The sequence below is a fragment of the Carcharhinus amblyrhynchos genome, chromosome 20 (assembly GCF_965287045.1).
Source record: "Carcharhinus amblyrhynchos chromosome 20, sCarAmb.v2.hapA, whole genome shotgun sequence".
Lineage (NCBI taxonomy): Eukaryota > Metazoa > Chordata > Chondrichthyes > Carcharhiniformes > Carcharhinidae > Carcharhinus > Carcharhinus amblyrhynchos.
The window spans coordinates 26,249,064-26,270,342 of NC_137343.1; the positions used below are offsets into that span (position 1 = coordinate 26,249,064).

The 21,279-nt window shown below is 39.7% G+C and overlaps 1 protein-coding gene across 2 annotated transcripts; it reads left to right on the plus strand.

The window, feature by feature from the left end:
• The first annotated feature begins 530 nt into the window (after positions 1-530).
• Positions 531-12,561, plus strand: gpn3 (GPN-loop GTPase 3). 2 transcript variants are annotated; one of them, XM_080208278.1, is made up of 8 exons: positions 531-621; positions 3,563-3,671; positions 4,828-4,995; positions 5,870-5,994; positions 7,095-7,210; positions 8,887-8,983; positions 9,808-9,936; positions 11,937-12,561. In XM_080208278.1, the coding sequence occupies exons 1-8, from the start codon at positions 574-576 to the stop codon at positions 12,003-12,005; spliced, it is 861 nt and encodes a 286-aa protein (XP_080064404.1). In that variant the 5' UTR covers positions 531-573; the 3' UTR covers positions 12,006-12,561. The 2 variants fall into 2 exon arrangements, with proteins under 2 accessions (XP_080064404.1, XP_080064405.1); XM_080208279.1 differs by having other exon boundaries at positions 7,152-7,210.
• Positions 12,562-21,279: the final 8,718 nt, after the last annotated feature.

Sequence of the window (21,279 nt, forward strand, 5' to 3'; positions counted from 1 at the left end):
TTACAAAATAATGGTTGAAATGCGAGTCTTTACCAGTAATCCAGTCTTAAAGGTACAGACAATGTGAATGGAGAGAGGGTTAAGCACCGGTTAAAGGGATATGTATTGTCTCCAGCTGGGACAGTTAGTGAGATTTTGCAAGCCCAGGCAAGTTGTGGGGGTTACAGATAGTTTGACATAAAGAGAATCCCACTCACCTGACGAAGGAGCAGTGAGCACTCGAAAAGCTAGTGGCTTTTGCTACCAAATAAACCTGTTGGACTTCAATCTGGTGTTGTGAGCCTTGATACTGTGTTTAACACAGTCCAACGCCAGCATCTCCACATCATGGGTACTTGGTGAAACATATGTCGCAGAAGAGAGCCAGAGTATTTTCTTACTTCAAAGCTCTGGTGTTTGGGATTTTTAAAACCCAGGTTAAAGGGCCATTGTTGGAGGAAGCTGCCTAATAAGCGCATTTCGGAATGTGCTGTTGCTGTGTAACGTTGTGCGAATGGGCCCCCGTAGCCGGAAGTGACGCAAGCCCTGGTCCCGGATGTTGTATGGATGTAGTCGGTAGTGGGTGCCGGAGTGATGCCTCGATATGCTCAGCTTGTGATGGGGCCCGCCGGCAGCGGGAAGGTATTTAACACCTCCAAAACCGGCAATAACAATAGCATGTTTTTATCTAGCACCACCGGGATGCAAACAACGCCAGGGCTTTTCGGAGAGGATATTATAATCACCAGGAGGGATAAGCTAAAACGTGCTGTCTCTGAGCCAGTCTGCTTTTATTATAACAAGTTGCTATAGCAGCGTGGTCATCAAAACTCCCACAGTCTGCTGTAATTTTTTTATTGTTAATTGTTTTTGAGATGTAAAATGTTAATTGGCTGCCTGAGGCTAAGGAGACTGGCGCACAACATGTAATTATGGAATCATGACATGCCTGTCACTTGCCTTTCCAACACCACCCTGCTCTCCTGTCCACATGTCCATCCATGGCTTTTTACAATGTTCCAGCGAAACCCAATATAAACTGGAGGAACAGCACCTCATCTTCCGATTAGACACTTGAGAGCTTTCAGGACTAAACATCCAGTTCAACAACTTCAGATCATGAACTCTGTCCTCCACCTCCACTCTACTTATTTTGTTTCATTTATTCTTTTCATCTTATTAATCCATTTTTATTACTTTATATTTTTAGTTCACTTTTAAAATCTCACTTTCCATCTTGTTTCACCCCCTTCACTTCACTAAGGCTACCTGCCAGATTCCCATACTCTGCACCTTTGTTCTGCCAGTTACACATTCCAATTTCTTAATGGATGCTCTTGGCACCATTCCTAGCCTTTATCATTATCATTTACATCCATTTTGTATTTTTGTCTATGCTATTCCTATCTATTACAGCCCTCACAGTACAAATCTTGTCCTATTTTCCTTGTCTTCAGCTCTGACAGTGGGTTATCCATGTTTGAAACATTGGTTGTATTCTCTCTCCACTGTTAGATGCTGCGAGACGTGCTGAGATTTTCCAACGTTTTCTATTTTTGTTTGATTCCAGTATCTGCAGCATTTTGCCTTTATTATAGAATCATGAAAGTTGGCAACATAGAAGTAGCTCATTCTGGCCATAATATCTCCTTTGACTTTTTGCTTGAGCAGTCCATTATCTTGCATTCTCCCTGTGTATCCATAACTTTCCCTACTTCAAATATTTATGTGTTTTCCATAAAATTTGCAGTGGTCTCTGCTTTGTATTAAATCATTATGTTCTTCAACAAAGAACAAATTACAGCATAGGAACAGGCCCTTCAGCCCTCCCAGGACACCGACCATGCTGTCCGACTTAACTAAAACCCCCCCCACCCTTCTGGGGACCATATCCCTCTATTCCCATTCTATTCATGTATTTGTCAAGACGCCCCTTAAAAGTCACTACCCTATCCGCTTCCATTATCTCCCCTGACAATGAGTTCCAGGCACCCACCATCCTCTGTGTGTAAAAAAAAAAATCTGCCTTATATATTTCTTTTAAATATTACCCCTTGCATCTTAAACCTGTGTACCCTAATAATTGATTCTTCCTTCCTGGGAAAAAGCTTTTGACTGTCCACTCTGTCCTTGCCTCTCATAATCTTGTAGACTTCTATCAGGTCACCCTTCAACCTCCATTGTTCCAGTGAGAACAAACCAAGTTTTTCCAACCTCTCCTCATAGGTAATGCCCTCCATTCCTGGCAACATCCAGGTAAATCTTTTCTGTACCCTCTCCAAGCCTCCACATCCTTCTGGTAGTGTGGCAACCAGAATTGAACACTGTGTTCCAAGTGCGGCCTAACTATGGTTCTATAACTGGTAAGGATTTTCTTTTCACCCCTTTGCTGACTATGGTTGATGATTTGAAATTGATGACCTTGTGCAGCTGACTCTACAACCCAAGACAACAATCTTTGTATCAAAATCTCTCAAAATAAAAAAAACGTTAAATCTCTTCAACGGAATTTCATGGAGAAGTTGGGCTGAACGGCCTGTTTCCATGCTGAGCTCTATAAAACATAGGAATTAGGTTTATCTGAGATCTCTCTTCATTACAGTAGCTTTTCATCTCTGTTCTGGCAGGTTTGTGCTTATGTCTTTTATAACAGTGAATCAAAATCTTGCTATTTTAAATTGTAGAATCCCAACAGACTGTCTTACCAGGCCCTGTCCCCAACCCCAATCCCCAATCCCCAGTCCCCAAGGCTAATCGATCTAATGACATCTTAATACACTAAGGGGCAATTTGCCATGGCCAATCAGCTAACTACATCTTTGAACTGTGGGAGGAAACCAGAGCACCCTGGTGGAAACTCACGCAGATGGGGGAGAACTTGCAAGCTCCACGTAGACAGTCACCCAAGGCTAGAACTGAACCTGGGTCCATGGCACTGGGAGGAGCAGTGCTAGCCACCGTGCCACTCTAAATGTAGCTAACAAAATTTTTAATTCTTTCCTATTGAAATCTATATCCATATTTATAGGTTTTCATTAGTCATAATTCTAAAGAAAATTGTATCATGTAAACCATGTTGTGGGATACTCCTAGGCTGTTTTTGCATTTGCTATCAAAGAATACTAATACTGAACCAAAAACACAATATTCTTGCTTTGGATTTTATTTTTGTGGTTTATAAAATATTTTGGACACCTTGTTGAAATTATTTTACTATATTGTTCATTACTATATTGTCCATTATGCTTTTTTAATTCTCTCTTCCCCCCCCCCCCCCCCCCCCCCAAAAGATTAGATGGTAGGTAACAGCAGTAATTAAATGGGGAGAATATGCCTTCGGATCTTTTAAAACAACTGAAGTTCATACAGTGACTAAACCAAACTTTTAGCTGGACTGATGAGCATCACAATGTTCAGCAGTGAAATTTAGACCTTTTTGGTTACATAATTTTCCAAATTTCTAGTCATCAAGCTAGGAATTGTTAGATTAGAAGTGAACAGGTTTGAGCGATTTTCAAAGTTCTTTATATGTTTAATACATGATGCTTAAATTAGAAACTGGATTTGCTGTCTTTCATTTCAGAGCACTTACTGTTCCACCATACAGCAGCACTGTGAAGTGATGAATCGATCTGTACAGGTGGTGAATCTTGACCCTGCTGCAGAATACTTTGACTATCCTGTCTTGGCAGGCAAGTTGACTAATAACTTTGCGATTCTTCTTTAAACTGTTCTTCTGAAAACTTAATCAGAACAAGGCTTAGTTTTTCCAGCATAACAGTGTAAAGAGTATATGCCCTTGATACAATGAGTATACTTTGCATAATATAATGCGCCATTGTATTTACATGATAAATTATTGAAAATATTTGTTGAATTGTCATAAAAATAAATTCTGGAATGGAAAATTATCTCAGTGACACAATTCCTTGATAGGGGAATAACGTATAAAATAAAGCTATTTCGCATTAACTTTAATCCCATTTTGCAACCATATCCCTTAATATCCTTTTTTATCCAAAACTGAGTTGGTTGCCTCTCCAACATATTTACGTTTTCCTATCAATTACCTTTGAGTGATTTAGTTCATAATCTGATGCAATTTATGCATCAAAATAAATCAACCTGCCCACCTTAAATACTTTCTAACTTGTCTCCAATCCTTGAGCATTGTGAACAAAATTCTGCAATTCTATTACACCCACTAAATCTTCAAATTTTTAATTTAGAATCTTTAATTTGGATTTAAATTCAAAATGGATGAGAGCCTGTTCTAGCTTTGCTGAGTACTTTAACTGTTGACAAGAAAAGCATAAAAATTATTTTTTTTTACATTTGCTGTATATTGACTTCTAAGAAAAACATCAAAGTTAGGGCATCGGAGACACTTGATGTTCATCTAATAATCTGTAGACAAGTCTGTTGCTTGGATCAAAGTCACTCCCTTACAGTGCACTACCCATCTGCTTCTGGCTCAGTAAATGAACATAGAAATAATTGCAAATCTTCAGCAATCACCTTATATACAGATAGCTATCCCAGTACTCACAAGGTTTACCAGATAACTGAATGCAAAGTGAAAATGGAGAGCTGTGAAGAAAAAAATATTGGATCCATTATCTTTGTATACGTAACATGTTTTGGGTTACATTCCATGTCATGTTTATTGTTAAAAAATATAGAGTTGTAGGAGATCATCTTTTATGTCAGCAGTTTTATTCTACAATAATTGTTTATGGTGGATTTACATGCATTGGTTATTTTGATAAGATGTCCAGTTTTAAAACTAAGTTCCGCCAATTTATAAATGTTATAGTGAATTACTCTTTTTACTCTTATTGGATATAGATATCCGGGAGCTCATCCAGTTGGATGATGTAATGGAGGATGATTCCTTAAGGTTTGGCCCAAATGGTGGACTCGTTTTCTGTATGGAGTACTTTGCCAACAACTTTGATTGGCTGGCAGATTGTTTAGGTCATGTGGAGGATGACTATATACTATTTGATTGTCCAGGTATGTAGAAATTGATATTTATTGTCAGTAGTATTTTGATAATGAAATGATATGAAGAAGCAGAACTGGAGCCTGAAGGATGCACATTGTGCAGGCCCTTTGAAAAGAGCTATCCAATTTACCCAGTCTCTGAGCTTTTCTCTTTTTGCATGTTGCCATTGAATCTGTTTCCAGCACCCTCTAGTGTGGTGAAACAGAACTTGCTGTATAAGAAAATTTTGCCTCATCTCATCTCACCTGTTTTCCAAATATATTGAAGCTCTGTCTGTTACATTTTTGATGTAAATGCTGTTAATTCTTTGTAGCATTTAATTTGGTGTAGTGTAATGATAAGGTGTAGCAAAATTTCTACCAATATCTAATGTAAAAATCCTAATGGTAGTAATCGCTGATTTAAAGAATAAATTTGGTCAAAGGAGGAATCATAGAAGTATTGAATTACTAGCATACCAATTTTGGGCTCTTTGATTTTCCTCTGATCCCTTCTGAAGATATTGACTCATAAAATGTGAGTATCAGCAGCTCCTTATCCTTCTCCCAAAATTCATTCTATGGAAGAATTTGGGCAGTGAGCATTAGCAAGCTATTCAATTAAGTTGTCTCATGGTCAAGAGAAAGTAGGAAAAGTCAATTTTGACTATTCTCTCATTCAACATCCATATCTATATTTCCTAATCATTATTTCAGGTTTGAATGGATTCTCTCTTATCTATATGGCTTTGTGTTATGTCAGTGTTCCTTGCTGTGGTTATTATGATAGCATTATACATTCAATTTGAACAGTGTGCACCTTTGTAACTGTACCCTTACAAGTTTTGAATGTTGGGTCTGCAAATAGTTTGTAACCTAATATGTCTTCATTCCTTAAATACAGGTCAAATTGAGTTATACACTCATCTTCCAGTAATGAAGCAGCTGGTGGAACAGTTGCAGCAATGGGAGTTTCGTGTCTGTGGGGTATTTCTAGTTGACTCTCAATTTATGGTGGAATCATTCAAGGTAGTTTTCACTTCTTAATCAAAATGTCATAGTAATTTTGTGTTGTTGTGTTTCAAGTCTTTGCAACCATCTAATTAAGAACATAAGAACATAAGAAATAGGAGCAGGAGTAGGCCATCTGGCCCTTCGAGCCTGCCCCGCCATTCAATAAGATCATGGCTGATCTGTCGTGACTCAGTTCCACTTTCCGGCCCTCTCCCCATAACCCTTAATCCCCTCTCTTATCAAAAACCCATCAACCCGCTTCTTGAAAATATTTAGCGAGGCAGCCTCCACCACTTCAACGGGTAGAGAATTCCAGAGATTCACCACCCTTTGAGTGAAGAAGTTCCTCCTCAACTCCGTTCTAAAACGCCCCCCCTTTATCTTGAGGCTGTGCCCCCTAGTCCTAGCGTCTTTTTTGAGCGGGAAGAGTCTCTCCACCTCTATCCTATCCATCCCATTCATCATCTTTTACGTCTCAATGAGATCTCCCCTCATTCTTCTAAACTCCAATGAGTACAAGCCTAGTTTATTCAGCCTCTCCTCATAGCTCAACCCCCTCAATGCCGGTATCAGCCTAGTAAACCTCCTCTGCACTCCCTCCAAGGCCAAAATATCTTTGCGCAGGTGCGGCGCCCAAAACTGCACACAGTACTCCAGCTGCGGCCTCACCAATGCCCTATACAGCTGCAGCAAGACCTCCCTACTTTTATATAACAAATGTTATTGAATATGTGCTATTAAATATCATGATATCAGCAAATTATTTGACTGGAGACAAAAGTCCTGAGACCGATACCATCCTCTTTCAGTGCTGCAGAGCGTTTAGAAGGATGACAGGCATGAGTGAGAACACACACTGTGGGTTTCTCCTTTATAGCCTAAAGGCACTGAGGTCAATTGCCATGTCCCTCACTGACATTGCTGTTTTTGACAAAAACCAAAGATTGAATCTGGGATCTTTTTGGATAGCTCAGCACCCTATAGTACATTTAACACAACACTTATTTCATTAGCTAAAGCAGAAACTATGAATTATTTTATAAATAGTTAATGCATTATATAAATCTGACATTCACCATAAAATATGAGGATGTATAACTTTATAATTTTCTTAGTTTGTGTCAGGTGTATTAACAGCTCTCAGTGCAATGGTGTCTCTGGAAATTCCTCAGGTCAACATCATGACAAAAATGGATTTACTTAACAAGAAAGCAAAAAAAGAAATTGAAAAGTAAGTGAAACACTATGTTGCATCTGATGGACCTATTGTACATAAAATATTACTGATTGTATCATACTTCTTAATGGAATACATTTCCAGAAATCCATTTTGTTATTGACCATTTTTAGACTGTTTTCAGTTTGACAACCGACTGCTGAAAAGTATTTTAGAATTTCACAATTACTGATGCAATTATAGATATTGGTCATGGTGTTACATGACAAATTAAATATATATTAATTAAGTTAGGCAAAAGCAAATTTTGAACACATGAAAAACCTCTACACTGAAAAGTGACGTGCTTGGAATTAGCTGCTATGCAGTATAATGGAATATTAGAAATATTCAAAGAAATAGTCATTAGAAATATTCAAAATTTCTGAACTTTTTTTCACCTTGAAGTGTATTTGAAAGAACATACATTTCTAAAATAATACCATTTGCATTGTTCTATACCCTGCTGCCATGTTATTACACACTTTAAGGTAAAGGCATATTTTGGGCAGTTGCTGTGTGGGCACTGGTGATGGCTAGACAGATGCTCAGTCCCATCCTACCTTTCCTTGGAGAATGGCTGCTTTAAGTTGTTGTTGTGCCTGGAAATTGTATCCCAATCTTCCCCTTTCTGTCAGCATGTCCTTCCCCATGTAGTGAGTACAATATGGATTTGTTGTGTTTGGGGTAGGAAGAAGGCCTAGCTGCATGGTACTTTTCCTGTCTTAAGTTGAGGTTGAACATTGTGTATTCTGATGGGCAAATACCACGAAGACATTTCTTCTTATTTGTGGTGGAATATGGTCTTGCCAGTGGTGTTTGCAGCGCTGTCTGACAGTGAAGGTTTGTATTTGTACTTGTTTGCATGTTTGAGGGTCAGCTAAACCTGAAAAGTGGTATATCAAAAATCTTCAGCTTTTTAAGGAACCCTTGATAATGGTTTTAAAGAAAGAACTTGCCTCAGGATGTCTCAATTTGTGAAGAACTTTTGAAATGTGTAGTCAAGAATGGAGGAAACAGGACAATTTTTTTTTATTCATTTATGGGACACAGGCATCACTGGCTGCCCAGCATTTATGCCCAGCCCTAGTTGCCCTTGGTGCAAAGCAAAATCCTGCAAAGAGCAATGTGATAAGAACCAAATAATTTTTACTTTAGTATTGTTGATTAAGGAATAAACTTTGTCAGAGCAGTGGGGAGAACTTCCTTGTTCTTTAATATAGCATGGTAAAATCTTTTATACTTGAGAAGAAGAGCAGACCTTTGGTGTAATGTCTTGTCCAAAAGGTGGCACTACTCCAATAGTGCATAATGCCTTCCTCCAGTATTGGAGTGTCAGCCTGGATTTTATGTTTAATTTCCAGAGTGGGACTTGAACCCACAGCTTTTGACTTTACATAGTTTAAGCTCTTTCTCCACATTGGATAACACACGAGGCAGCTCAAAGCAAGTTTATTTCAGGTGATAATACACTGGTAGGTGCAATGCTAAAATTGTTTCATTTGTTTTTCTATTAAATTATATTCACTTTCCTACAAAGAGTTCTCAAAACAGCGAGGAACCTATAGTTTGAGGATTCATTTTATAAAACAGTTTCATAGCAAATCTTTCATATACGTTTTTAGAAATTGTTTTGACATAGATTTTGGGCATTTGTGGCAATAATATTTCCCGATATATTTTCATTCAAGGTATTTAGACCCAGATATGTACTCATTGATGCAGGATTCAACTGACAGTTGGAAAAGCAAGAAATTCAAAAAGCTAACCAAAGCAATTTGTGGATTGGTAAGTATTTTGTGCTGCAATCAAAGAAGCCAAGTTTCCATTAACATCAAAAATGCTTGATTTGCATTAGCTTTCCTCAGCCAAATTCTGTATTCCATCTTTGTACAAATATGATTGTGTAACATCAGTAAAATATTAATATTAGCTTAAAAAGTTATGAGAACATTGAAATAATGATGTTTAAAATGATTTAGGTTTTGATGGGTAAATAGGGGAAAATGTTTCTGCTGTCTGAGGTTTGGTAATCAGAGGACAGAGATGTGAGATGACTCGCACCAATTGATCAGTGCAGTGTTCTGGCAGCAAATTGAACCTCAGTGTTGATTTTATAGAGAGTGGAGCTGAAGTATTAGAATTCTCACTATTTGACTAGGGTCATAGCGAAGCAGTGCAAGGAGAGTCCCAGGAAATTTTTGGGTGCTGCATGTAATTGTTTGACCTACCTATGCCATTATTTTCAAAAGAATTTGAGACATAGTAATGGAATGTACCATCATCATACCATTGCTACAGTGCTGGTCTTTAAAAAAATTCCAAGCCAATTTACTGGATACAGCCAGCGACTATGACATCTAGGTCTAATTTGAAACTGAACTTCTCTCAAAAAATGTAAATGTACTTTGTTTTAAAACTAGTGCTGATGTTTTCTTGCAAGTAATATCCAATTTGTTGTGCTTTTTAACATTTCTTTTTAAATATTGACTAAAATACTACTACATCCTCAGCAGTGAAAATCATGTGATCTACAATTTTATAGGTTTCCCCTGAATGATGCTGATTAAACATATGCTAGTGTTTATTAACATCAGTGTTTGTCTTTTCAGGTTGATGACTACAGTATGGTTCGTTTTTTGCCATTTGACCGCTCAGACGAAGAATGTATTAATATAGTGTTGCAGCACATTGACTTCTCCATTCAGTATGGAGAGGATTTTGAAGTCAAAGAACCAAAGGTGAGTGATATAGATTCTGGATAAGATTTTTCCAGTGATATTGCTTGTCCTGACCACCCACTCTCCTTCAGCTTAGTTGTTAGGCTGAGCCATAGATATTCCATGACAGATAGTAGGTGATGTACTTGAAGTAATTTAAGCATGACTTCACATTGTATTCCTTAGTTACCAAACTGGCCAAGAGCTAAACTCATTAAAGCCACTTCAACAGCAAAATCAGTAGTTGTGACTGATGGACCTGCAATTTAATCTGTGGTGCACAAAGCTAGATAAAGAAGAGTGAGTGAACATGACTTATTTAGATTTCCAGAAGGCCGTTGACAAGGTCCCAGGTAGGAGACTGTTAAATAAGTTAAGTGCCCACGGTGTTAAGGGTAAGATTCTGGCATGGATAGAGGATTGGCTGACTGGTAGAGGCAGCGAGTGGGGATAAAGGGGTCTTTCTCAGGGTGGCAGCTGGTGACTAGTGATGTGCCTCAGGGGTCAGTCAGTGCTGGGACCACAATTTTCCACAATATACATTAACAATTTGAAGGAAGGAACTGAATGCACTAATGCTAAGTTTGCATATGATAGAAAGATATGTAGAGGGACAGGTAGTATTGAGAAAGCAGGGGGCTGCAGAGGACTTGGACAGGTTAGGAGAGCAGGCAAAGAAGTGGCAGATGGAATACAATGTGGAAAAGTGTGAGCTTATGCACTTTGGAAGGAGGAATGGAGGCATAGACTATTTTCTAAATGGGAAAATGCCTAGGAAATCAGAAACACAAAGGGACTTGGGAGTCATTGTTCAAGATTCTCTTAAGGTTAAGGTTAACGGCAGTTAGAAAGGCAAATTCAATGTTAGCATTCATGTGAGAGCGCTAGAATACAAGAGCAGGGATGTACTGCTGAGGCTGTATAAGGCTCTAGTCAAACCCCAATTGGAGTGTTATGAGCAGTTTTGGGCCCCTTAACTATGGGTAGATGTGCTGGCCTCGGAAACGGTCCAGAGGAGCTTCACAAGAATGATCCCTACTATGAAGAACTTGTACAAGGAACGATTGAGGACTCTGGGTCTGTATTTGTTGGAGTTTAGAAGGATGAGGGGGGATCTTATTGAAACTTACAAGATACTGCAAGGCCTGGATAGAGTGGATGTGGAGAGGATGTTTCCACTAGTAAGAAAAACTAGAACCAGAGGGCACAACCTCAGGCTAAAAGGGCGATGCTTTAAAACAGATAAGGAGGAATTTCTTCAGCCAGAGAATGGTGAATCTGTGGAACTCTTTGCCACAGAAGGCTGCGGAGGCCAGGTTATTGAGTGTCTTTAAGACAGAGATAGATAGGTTCTTGATTAATAAGGGGATCAGGGGTTATGGGGAAAAGGCAGGAGAATGGCAATAAGAAAAAAATCAGCCATGATTGAGTGGTGGAGCAGACTCGATGGCCGAGTGGCCTGGTTCTGCTCCTATGTCATATGGTATATGTACACTGGGTAATGATAAGATCAAGTTTCAGCTACGATGCTGCCTACAATTTAATAACCTGCACACATGCACTGTGTAGAGTCATTTAAAGAATGGGTACTTGGATGAAATATTAGTAGGTTTCTGACTCCTATGGAATTTCAAGATGAAGGGAGGGTAGTGCAATTAATTTCCAGCAGATAACACCATACTGTAAACACGTGAGGCTGTAAATGAGTACCCATCTTTAATGTATTCCTATTTAGCTTTTGCTGAGTTTCTTTTTGATTAACTTTGGAACTAAAATAATGCAATGGACTTATTAAAAATGATACATAATCGAGTAACTCTGCTGTGTAATAACATATCTTAAGACTTTTTAAAAATTCATTCATGGGATGTGAGTGTCTTTGGCAAGCCAGGACTTTTTGTTCACCCCTTATTGTCCTGGAGACTATACTCAGTTCAGTCACATAATTATGTATTGAAATAGGAGAGGTTTTCAGAACTGCTTTCATAATTACATTTACTAATAGGCCTTTTTGTTTACAGGAGCAAGATGAAGACACTGATGCCCCTAGCACAAGTGAGCAGTTTTTCCAAGGTGCAGCAGCAGACTGAGATTCCTGGGTATGGCCAAATGTTTAGATCAGTTAAACGTGTGTAAGAAGCATTGTACTTGGATCCATTGGCATTGTCTCTTTCCAACATTTCCTAATGTGAAGCAATTTAGGGATCTTGTTTGGGAATTCATATATCGAGTGGAGAAGATCTCAAGTCCTTCAAAATTGATTTTATAAATCAAAATTATTATTGTTTGAGCTTGCTAGATAATTATGTGCAAATAATTTATCAACACAGAGTTCCTATTTTACTAAGGTACCAAAAATAATTAATTGATGTTTAGCGAGAATGGTAGCAAATCATTTTTATCTAAAGCAACACTTTTAAAGATCTGTATATCTGTACCTTTCAAAAGATTGTTTGCTTCAAACTTCGAGGATGGATAGGTTTCTTTTTCAGTCTGTTGCACATCTTCTGCTTTGAGTGTGTGTTTTCCTTAAGTATGTTAGAGTAAGTTATTTCTTCTGCAAAATGGGCAGTCAGGAATTGTACAGTACACAACAATGAGTTTGTTTTAATAAATATTTTTCTGTTCCAAAATACTTTCACATGACACTTGAAACGCATAATGGTATTTTTAAAAATCATTCATGGGATGTGAGTTTTGCCCGCAAGGCCAGTGTTTATTGCCCATCCTTAATTGCCCCAGAGAAGATGATGGTGAGTGGCTTTCTTGAATGCTGCAGTCCAATGGATATTGGTACACCCAGAGTGCTATTAGGGAGGAAGTTTCAAGATTTTGACTCAGGATTGGTGAAGAATGGCAATATATTTCCAAGTCAGGATGGTGTGTGACTTGGAGGGGACTTGCAGATAGTGGTGTCTTCATGCAGAAGACATGCTGCCCTTGTCCTTTGGATAGTAGCGGTCACAGGTTTATAAAGTGCTATCAAAGGAGCCACGGCAAACTGTTGTGGTGCATCTTGTAAGATGGTACAGACTGCTACACAGTGTATCTGTGGAGGAAGAAATTATTTTTTAAGGCGGTAGATGGGGTGCTAGTCACATAGTGTTGAGCTTCGTGACTTGGGAGTTGCAGTCATCCAGGCAAGTGAAGAGTATTCCATGACACTACTGACTTGTGCCTTGTGGACAGATTTTGTGGAGTCCAGAGGTGAGATGCTTTTTGCAGTTTCCAACCTCTAATTACTCTTGTAATTATAGTATTTATATGACCAGTCAAGTTTCTGGTCGATGGTGACCTCCATGGTGTTACTGGTGGGAGGCTTCAGTGAAAGTAATAATGTTAGGGGGAAGATGTTTAGATTTTCTCTTGTTAGAGAAGGTCATTGCCTGGCACTTGTGTGGTATGAAAGTTTTATCAGTTTTCAACCCAAATCTGAATTTTTGCTGCATGTGGGCAGGCACAACTTCTTTATCTGAGGAGTTGTGATTGGAACTGAACACTGCAATCATTAGCGAACATGCCCATTTCTGACCTTGTGATGGAGGAAAGATAATTGATGAAGCAGCTGAAAATGGTTGGACCAAGGACACTGCTTGGAAAAACTCCTGCAGCAATGTCAGAAGACCAAGATTATTGACCAGCAACAACCACAACTATCTTCCTTTGTGCCTGGTATGAATCCAGCCAATTTGTTGGACTAGATTTAAGTGTTCTTGGTGGCTGTTTGTGGCCACAGGATCATAAGGCAGAGCAAAATTCTGCAGCAGAGTAGACATGGGCTACAAAATAATGTGGTTTTGTTTGAAGTTTAGTTATTAGTGTCACAATAGGCTTACATTAACACTGTAGTGAAGTTACTGTGAAAATCCCCCAGTTGTCACACTCCAGCGCCTATTCAGACACACTGAGGGAGAATTTAGCATGGCTGATGCACCTAACCAACATGGTTTTCAGACTGTGGAAGGAAACCAGAGCACCTGGAGGAAGCCCACGCAGACACTGAGAACGTACAGAATGCACAAACGGTGACCCAAGCCAGGAATCGAACCCAGGTCCCTGGCGCTGTGAGGCAGCAGTGCTAACCACTGAGCTGTGCATTTTTGCTCCTCCATGTTGTTTTAGGGAATTGATGTTAGCTGAGATATTGTTTGCCTCTGCTATTTCAACAAGAAGTTGTCAGCTATGTCATGGAGAAGATCATCTAATGCCTTGAAGTGGTGTCCCAATTGAAATGCGAGAAAACATATTCCAAAATGTTTCTAATTAAATCTATGCAACTACCTGTTATTTGTCACATGATTTGCAGAGATCTATAGGATCTGAATGTATTCCATAAGCTGCAGACAGAACACCCAATAAGCTTCTACAGAAAAAAATTAAAAATATAAGTAAGCCAAAATAAATCTTAACCATATGAAGGTTGGAATGAAATGCTTATAGAAATTTGAAATAACTGTAAACATTTATAAATTCGAGTTATTTTGCACTATGGAAAGAGAAGCTTAATTTGCTGCTTTTATTCATGTAACAGATTGCAAATGTGATATTTACACTGACTGTTAGGCAGTCTTCAGTAGGGGTGAGGTCATTTCTGTTTTAACCGTGAAAACATAGAATTAATTTCTTTCTTTGGTACCGGCCAAATTGGAAGTTTTGCAGTGTTTATATAGTAGTAATTAAATAAAGTGAGACTCAAATTTCAGCCTGACTAAGATGGGCATCTACAAAGTTGTCTTAATCTTCGCTAGCTTGTGGAAAATAATCCTGGTAAAGTTTTCTTTACATAGGTGTGTGCTGGATTGACGAGGGTTCGGTGAACTAAAAATGCTTTCTTTACCAGTGAGTACAGAGATGACAGACAATAACTGGGAAAGATAGAAAGGGGAAGTCTTTTTCAAAATTGCCTTTTTATCAAAACGCAAGTATTTATATCTCAAACCTTACCGATGTGAAAATCTAATGCTTAACGTTTCTGGCTATAAAAAAACACACTGCCACTTGGAGATCATTTGTTCAAGTATTAGTCTTTTCATAACCATAATTTGCAATACATTGTCATGAAGCTTTCCAATATAGACAGATGGCTTTGAACTTCAATAAGAAGAAAGCAGCATATGGTTAGTCTCCTTTGTGTGTGGCTGCTATATATATAAGAAATGCTTATACGATGAAAAGTAAGTGACTAAAATGACATCAACCAGAGATGATTAAAGTTTAATCTTGGTGACTAATGTAATAAATGTAGGTTGATGCATTTATTAACTACAGTAATGAAAGATAATAGTTAAGCCAGTATTCAGGAGATTCAAGATCAGTTAAGTCAGGAAACTTGTTTGAGGAAAGTAGCTTTGGAGTTTTTTTAAGAAAGCAGTTTATGTTAATAGACTGTTTTCAGATGGTTCAGGAACTACTTTGTCATGAGGTCTTATTGTGACGTGTACTCTTAATGCAGGAAAAATGAGAAAGTAAAAGAGCTTGGTTTTAGAATTAGGGACCTTGAGGTGAAGGATCCTCTTGGAGAGAGTGATCATTGTATGGTGGAGTTTCTGTTGCAGATGGAGGAGGAGAAAGTGGGTTCCCGGACACGCGTCCTTTGTTTGAATAGAGGGGAGTATGGTAGGATGAGAGAAGAATTGGCGAATGTGGACTGGGGGAGCGCGTTGGAAGGTAGGTCTGCTGAGGAGCAGTGGAGGATCTTTAAGGAGATCTTTCTTGGTGCTCAGCAGAAATTTATTCCGATGGTTAAAAAGGACAGTAGGAAGAGAGGTAATAAGCCGTGGATAACGAAGGAGGTGAAGGAAAGTGTTAAATTAAAAGCGGAGGAATTTAGAGTAGCTAAGAGCAGTGGGCGAGAAGAGGATTGGGAAAGGTTTAAATGTCAACAAAGATTGACAAAGAAGTTGATAAAGGAGGGTAGAAGAAGCTATGAAGCTGGGCTAGCGCTTAATATAAAAAAGGATAGCAAGAGTTTTTATAAATATATAAAAAGGAAGAGGCTGGCTAGGGTGAACGTTGGTCCCTTAGCGGATGAGAAAGGGGACCTAGTGGTAGGGGATGGGGATATGGCTAAGGTCTTGAATAACTTTTTTGTTTCTGTCTTCACGGAGGAGGACGTGAATAATTTGCCGGGTGTTAGCGATGGAAAGGTGGTAGGACTGGAGGGTCTTAATGACATTACTGTTACTAGAGAGGTGGTGCGCGACAGACTGGAGGGGCTGATTGTGGACAAGTCCCCAGGACCGGATGGAATGCATCCGAGGGTTCTGAAAGAAATGGCGGAGGTGATAGTGGATGCCTTGGTGGTTATTTTCCAGACGTCGCTGGATTCCGGGGAAGTGCCGGAGGATTGGAAAACGGCTAATGTTACGCCGTTGTTTAAGAAGGGTGCCAGGCAAAAGGCGGGGAATTACAGGCCGGTTAGTTTAACGTCTGTGGTAGGTAAAATGTTAGAATCCGTCATTAAGGAGGAAATTGCGAGGCATCTTGAAGGGAATTGCTTGATAGGGCAGACGCAACACGGTTTCATTAAAGGGAAGTCGTGTCTGACAAATTTACTGGAGTTCTATGAGGATGTGTCTAGGGCGGTGGATAGAGGAGAGCCGGTGGATGTGGTCTTTCTGGATTTTCAGAAGGCGTTTGATAAGGTACCTCACAAGAGGTTACTGCAGAAGGTCAGAGGACATGGAGTTGGGGGTAGGGTGTTAGCGTGGATAGAGGATTGGTTGTCAAATAGGAGGCAGAGAGTGGGGGTCAATGGGTTCTATTCGGATTGGCGGTTGGTGACTAGTGGGGTGCCCCAGGGGTCGGTGCTGGGGCCTCAGCTATTTACCATTTATATAGATGATCTGGAGGAGGGAACCGAGTGTAGGGTGTCGAAATTTGCTGATGACACCAAGATTGGGGGAAAGGCAAATTGTGCGGAGGGTGTGGAGAGTCTGCAGAAGGATCTAGACAGGCTGGGCGAATGGGCCAGGAAATGGCAAATGGAATTTAATGTTGGCAAGTGTGAGGTGGTCCACTTTGGTAGGAAGAATGGTAGGAAGGACTATTACTTACGGGGCGAAAAACTGCAGCAGGCGACGGTGCAGAGGGACCTCGGGGTCCTTGTGCATGAGTCGCAAAAACCCAGCCTGCAGGTGCAGCAGGTGGTCAGGAAGGCGAATGGGATGCTGGCCTTCATAGCGAGGGGGATTGAATATAAAAGTAGGGAGGTCTTGCTGCAGCTGTATAGGGCATTGGTGAGGCCGCAGCTGGAGTACTGTGTGCAGTTTTGGGCGCCGCACCTGCGCAAGGATATTTTGGCCTTGGAGGGAGTGCAGAGGAGGTTTACTAGGCTGATACCGGAGTTGAGGGGGTTGAGCTATGAGGAGAGGCTGAATAAACTAGGCTTGTACTCGTTAGAGTTTAGAAGAATGAGGGGAGATCTCATTGAGACGTATAAGATGATGAATGGGATGGATAGGATAGAGGTGGAAAGACTCTTCCCGCTCAAAAAAGACAGTAGGACTAGGGGGCACAGCCTCAAGATAAAGGGGGGGCGGTTCAGAACGGAGTTGAGGAGTAACTTCTTCACTCAAAGGGTGGTGAATCTCTGGAATTCTCTGCCCGTTGAAGTGGTGGAGGCTGCCTCGCTAAATATTTTTAAGAAGCGGGTTGATGGGTTTTTGATAAGAGAGGGGATTAAGGGTTATGGGGAGAGGGCGGGAAAGTGGAACTGAGCCACGACAGATCAGCCATGATCTTATTGAATGGCGGGGCAGGCTCGAAGGGCCAGATGGCCTACTCCTGCTCCTATTTCTTATGTTCTTATGTTCATCAGTTCTTCAGAGGACTTGAAAGATTGATCTAGAAATTAAAAGCCTCTGTTTCTGTCTGTATAGTTGGGCTGATTATCTATACTAAATGTCAAAAAAATCTGTTCCAGTACTTTCTCAAAATATATTGTCGTGAATCAGGAAGGGAGGTGGTCTGACAGTTGAATGTTAACAGATATGTGGCTCATGATTATTCCATTTTCTCTCGCTGCCCCCCTCTACCCTTTTTCCTCAAAACAAGTCTACCTGCTTGGAGTTAATACCATGCAGTTAATGAAGCATACTTTTAAAACCCATTTGAAAAAATTGTGTTTCAGTCAATTTGAGTAAACATTACTACTGTGAATATATCTGGAGTGGCTGAGGGAACAATCTTTTAGCTAATAGCTCAAAATGATGCAAATGTATTTTATGCAATTCAGTTTTGTTCAACTTCTCAAGGAGGCTACAATTAATCAGAGGACTGCTTGACTGCAACATTATACCCAAGCTTGGGGAAAACGTGAATGCATGAGGAAAGTATAATAGGAAAGGGGAAGTGTTAGAGGTAAATTGAATGGAATGGCAAGTTCCCAAACAGACCAAAAAGTATCACAAAACCTTGTTATTAAGAATTAAGACGACGTTTGCAATATTTATCAACAATTCTCCATTCTAAGATATTCAAATAGGGCATTTAATTGACAGATATGCATGTTAACATTTAGTTTTTAATTTACTTTGAGATCCAAAATAAATGTTAATTTGAAATGTTATTATTTGGAATATTATATTGTATTTATTACAAATTATAGATTTAATAAATCCTAACTTTGTTTAAATATACTTAAATCTGATTTTAATATCATATAACATTATACAATAACATGTCTCTACACAGGATGGAGCAGGTAATAGATGTGCTTGTGTGTATATACAAGCCTCAAGTTGCTGGCTCCACACTTACAGGGTGCTGTCTTGGACCCTCAGTCATAAGTTGCTGTCCTTCAAGAGAAGAATGCATTCATAAAGCTGAGACACTTGTGAAATTCTTTTGCTGTTATTTTGGAGGATCAAATTTAGGTGTGAGTTATATTGTAAATGGCAGAACCCTTAGGAACATTAACATCCAGAGGGATCAGGGTGTGCAGGTGTGCAGGTCCACAGTTCCCTAAAAGTGGTAACACAGGTGAATAAGAAGGCATATGGCATGTTTGCCTTCAGCAGCATTGAGTACAAGACTTGGGAAATCATGTTGCAGCTATATAAAATCTTGGTTAGGCAGCATTTGGAGTATTGCATGCAGTTCTGGTCACCACACACCAGACAGAAGTGGAAGTTTTGGAGAAAGAGCAAAAGTAGTTCACCAGGATGTTGCCTGGTCTCAATGGTATTGGCTATGAGGAACGAACTAGGATTGTTTTCACTGGAAAGACGGTGACTGAGGGGAGACCTGACAGAGGTCTACAAAATTGAGGGGTATGGACAAGGTGGATAGTCAGAGATTTTCTTCAAAGGTGGATAGTCAGAGGTTTTTTTCAAAGGTGGAAGTGTCAATTACAAGGGGGCACAGGTTCAAGGTGAGAGAGGGAAAGTTTAAGGGAGATGTGCAGGGGAAGTTTTTCACATACAGATTGGTGGGTGTCTGTTATGTGCTGCCAGAGGTGGTGATGGAAGCAGGCACAATAGCAATATTGAAGAGATATCTGGATGGGTACATGAATAGGGAGGGAATAGAGAGATATTGAGAAGTGCAGAAGGTTTTTTTATGAGTTTGGTTAGGGCATCATGATCGGGACAGGCTTGGAGGTTCGAGGGGCCTGTTCCTGGTAGTGTATTTTTCTTTGATCTTTACTCATTAAGAATAACCGATGGTACTGATTGATGCCAGGCTCCGCAATCCTAAGACTGTATAATGATGAGCAATTTTCCACGTTTGTAGTATGTATTGCTTCCCCATTTGCTTGAAACCTGTGTGGGTGGAAAAAAATCTCATTGAATATTCTTATGGATCCAAATGACAAGAAAGATATTGAGTATAATGAAATTTTATTAAAGCTGACAATGTTGAAAGGATATTACCCTCGCTCCTGTCCCTGTAACCTACAGTATAACAGAATTAAAATGTTATACATTTTGAAATAATGAGAACCCACATCGCAGTTACATACATTTCTTGCTTTGGTTCCATGGATGCGAGCATCCTTTCAGTACAAGTAACTATTTTCTATAGGCATTCATGCTAATTGTTAGTGTTTTACACTAATAGTGTGCATTTGGGGGGGCCTGATCAGTCTTCCTGTGTTTGCCATGAGACATCAACACAACTGGGTGCCCCTTGTGTTTCCTTTTCACTCTATAATACAAGGGTGCAATAGGATCAGAAAGTAAAATTGGGCAATGATAAGATATGCTATAAAGGCTGCAACATCACTTAGTATGTTACTTGCCAACCTGTTTTCAGCTGCTTCATTATCTTCCCTCTTTTGTAGATGCCAAACTTCAATTCACTCCATGTATATATCAAGAAATGGCTGGAGGCACTTGATATTGCAAAGAGTGTAGTTCCTGACAAAATTTCAGCAACGGTACTGAAGAAGTGCTTCAAAACTTGCCGCATGTTAGCCAAGCTGTTCCAGTATAGCTACAACACTGACATCCAGCAAAATTTTGCAGATATGTCCTATCGTAAAAAACAGGACAAATACAACCTGGTCAACTACTGGCCTATCAGTCTAATCTTGATTATCAGTAAAGTGATAGAAGGGGATGTTAACAGGGCTTTCAGGCAGCATTTGCTTAGCAATAACCTGCTCACTGATGCTCAGTTTGGTTCCACAAGGGTCACTCAGCTGCTAACCTCATTACAGCCTTGGTTCAAACATGCACAAAAGAGCTGAACTGCAGAGGTGAGATGTGAGTAACTGCCATTGACGTCAAGGTGGCATTTGACTGGTGTGGGATCAAGAAGGCCTAGCAAAACATTGTCAATGGGAATTGTAGGGGGGGAGGTAGGAGTCCTAATTGGCACAAAGGAAGATAATTGTAGTTGTTAAGAAGTCAATCAGGACATCACAGCTGGAGATCCTCAAAGTAGTGTCCTGCACCCAACCCATTTTCAGCTGCTTCATTAATTATCTTCCCTTCATTAATTATCTTCCCTTCATTATAAGGTGAGAAGTCAGATGTTCACCACTATTTGCAACAACTCAGATACTGAAACAGTCCATATCCAAATACAACAAGACCTGATTAGTATTCATATCACATGGACTGCAGCAGTTCAAGAAGGCAGCTCATCACCACCACCTTCTCAAGGGCAATTAGAGAATGGCAATAAATGCTGGCCTTACCAACTATGCCTGCATCTCATGAATGAATAAAAAATATATTCAAGGCCGAGTTAAACAGATTTTGGATCCTCAAGGGACTTGAGAGTTCTGGGGACAGGCAGGAACATGGACTAAGGCTGCAATTTAGATTAGCTGTGACCTTAAAGAATATTGGTGCAGTTTGCAGGATTGTATGGCTTATTCCCATTTCCTATGATTTTATGAATCATAGAATGGTC

Excerpts from the sequence above, each read along its gene's own strand:
- gpn3 (XM_080208278.1), top strand. The coding sequence starts at position 574 with ATGCCTCGATATGCTCAGCTTGTGATGGGGCCCGCCGGCAGCGGGAAG. Across the intron at positions 622-3,562 it reads GGCCCGCCGGCAGCGGGAAG|AGCACTTACTGTTCCACCAT; the intron begins GTATTTAACACC and ends CTTTCATTTCAG. Across the intron at positions 9,937-11,936 it reads TTGAAGTCAAAGAACCAAAG|GAGCAAGATGAAGACACTGA; the intron begins GTGAGTGATATA and ends TTTTGTTTACAG.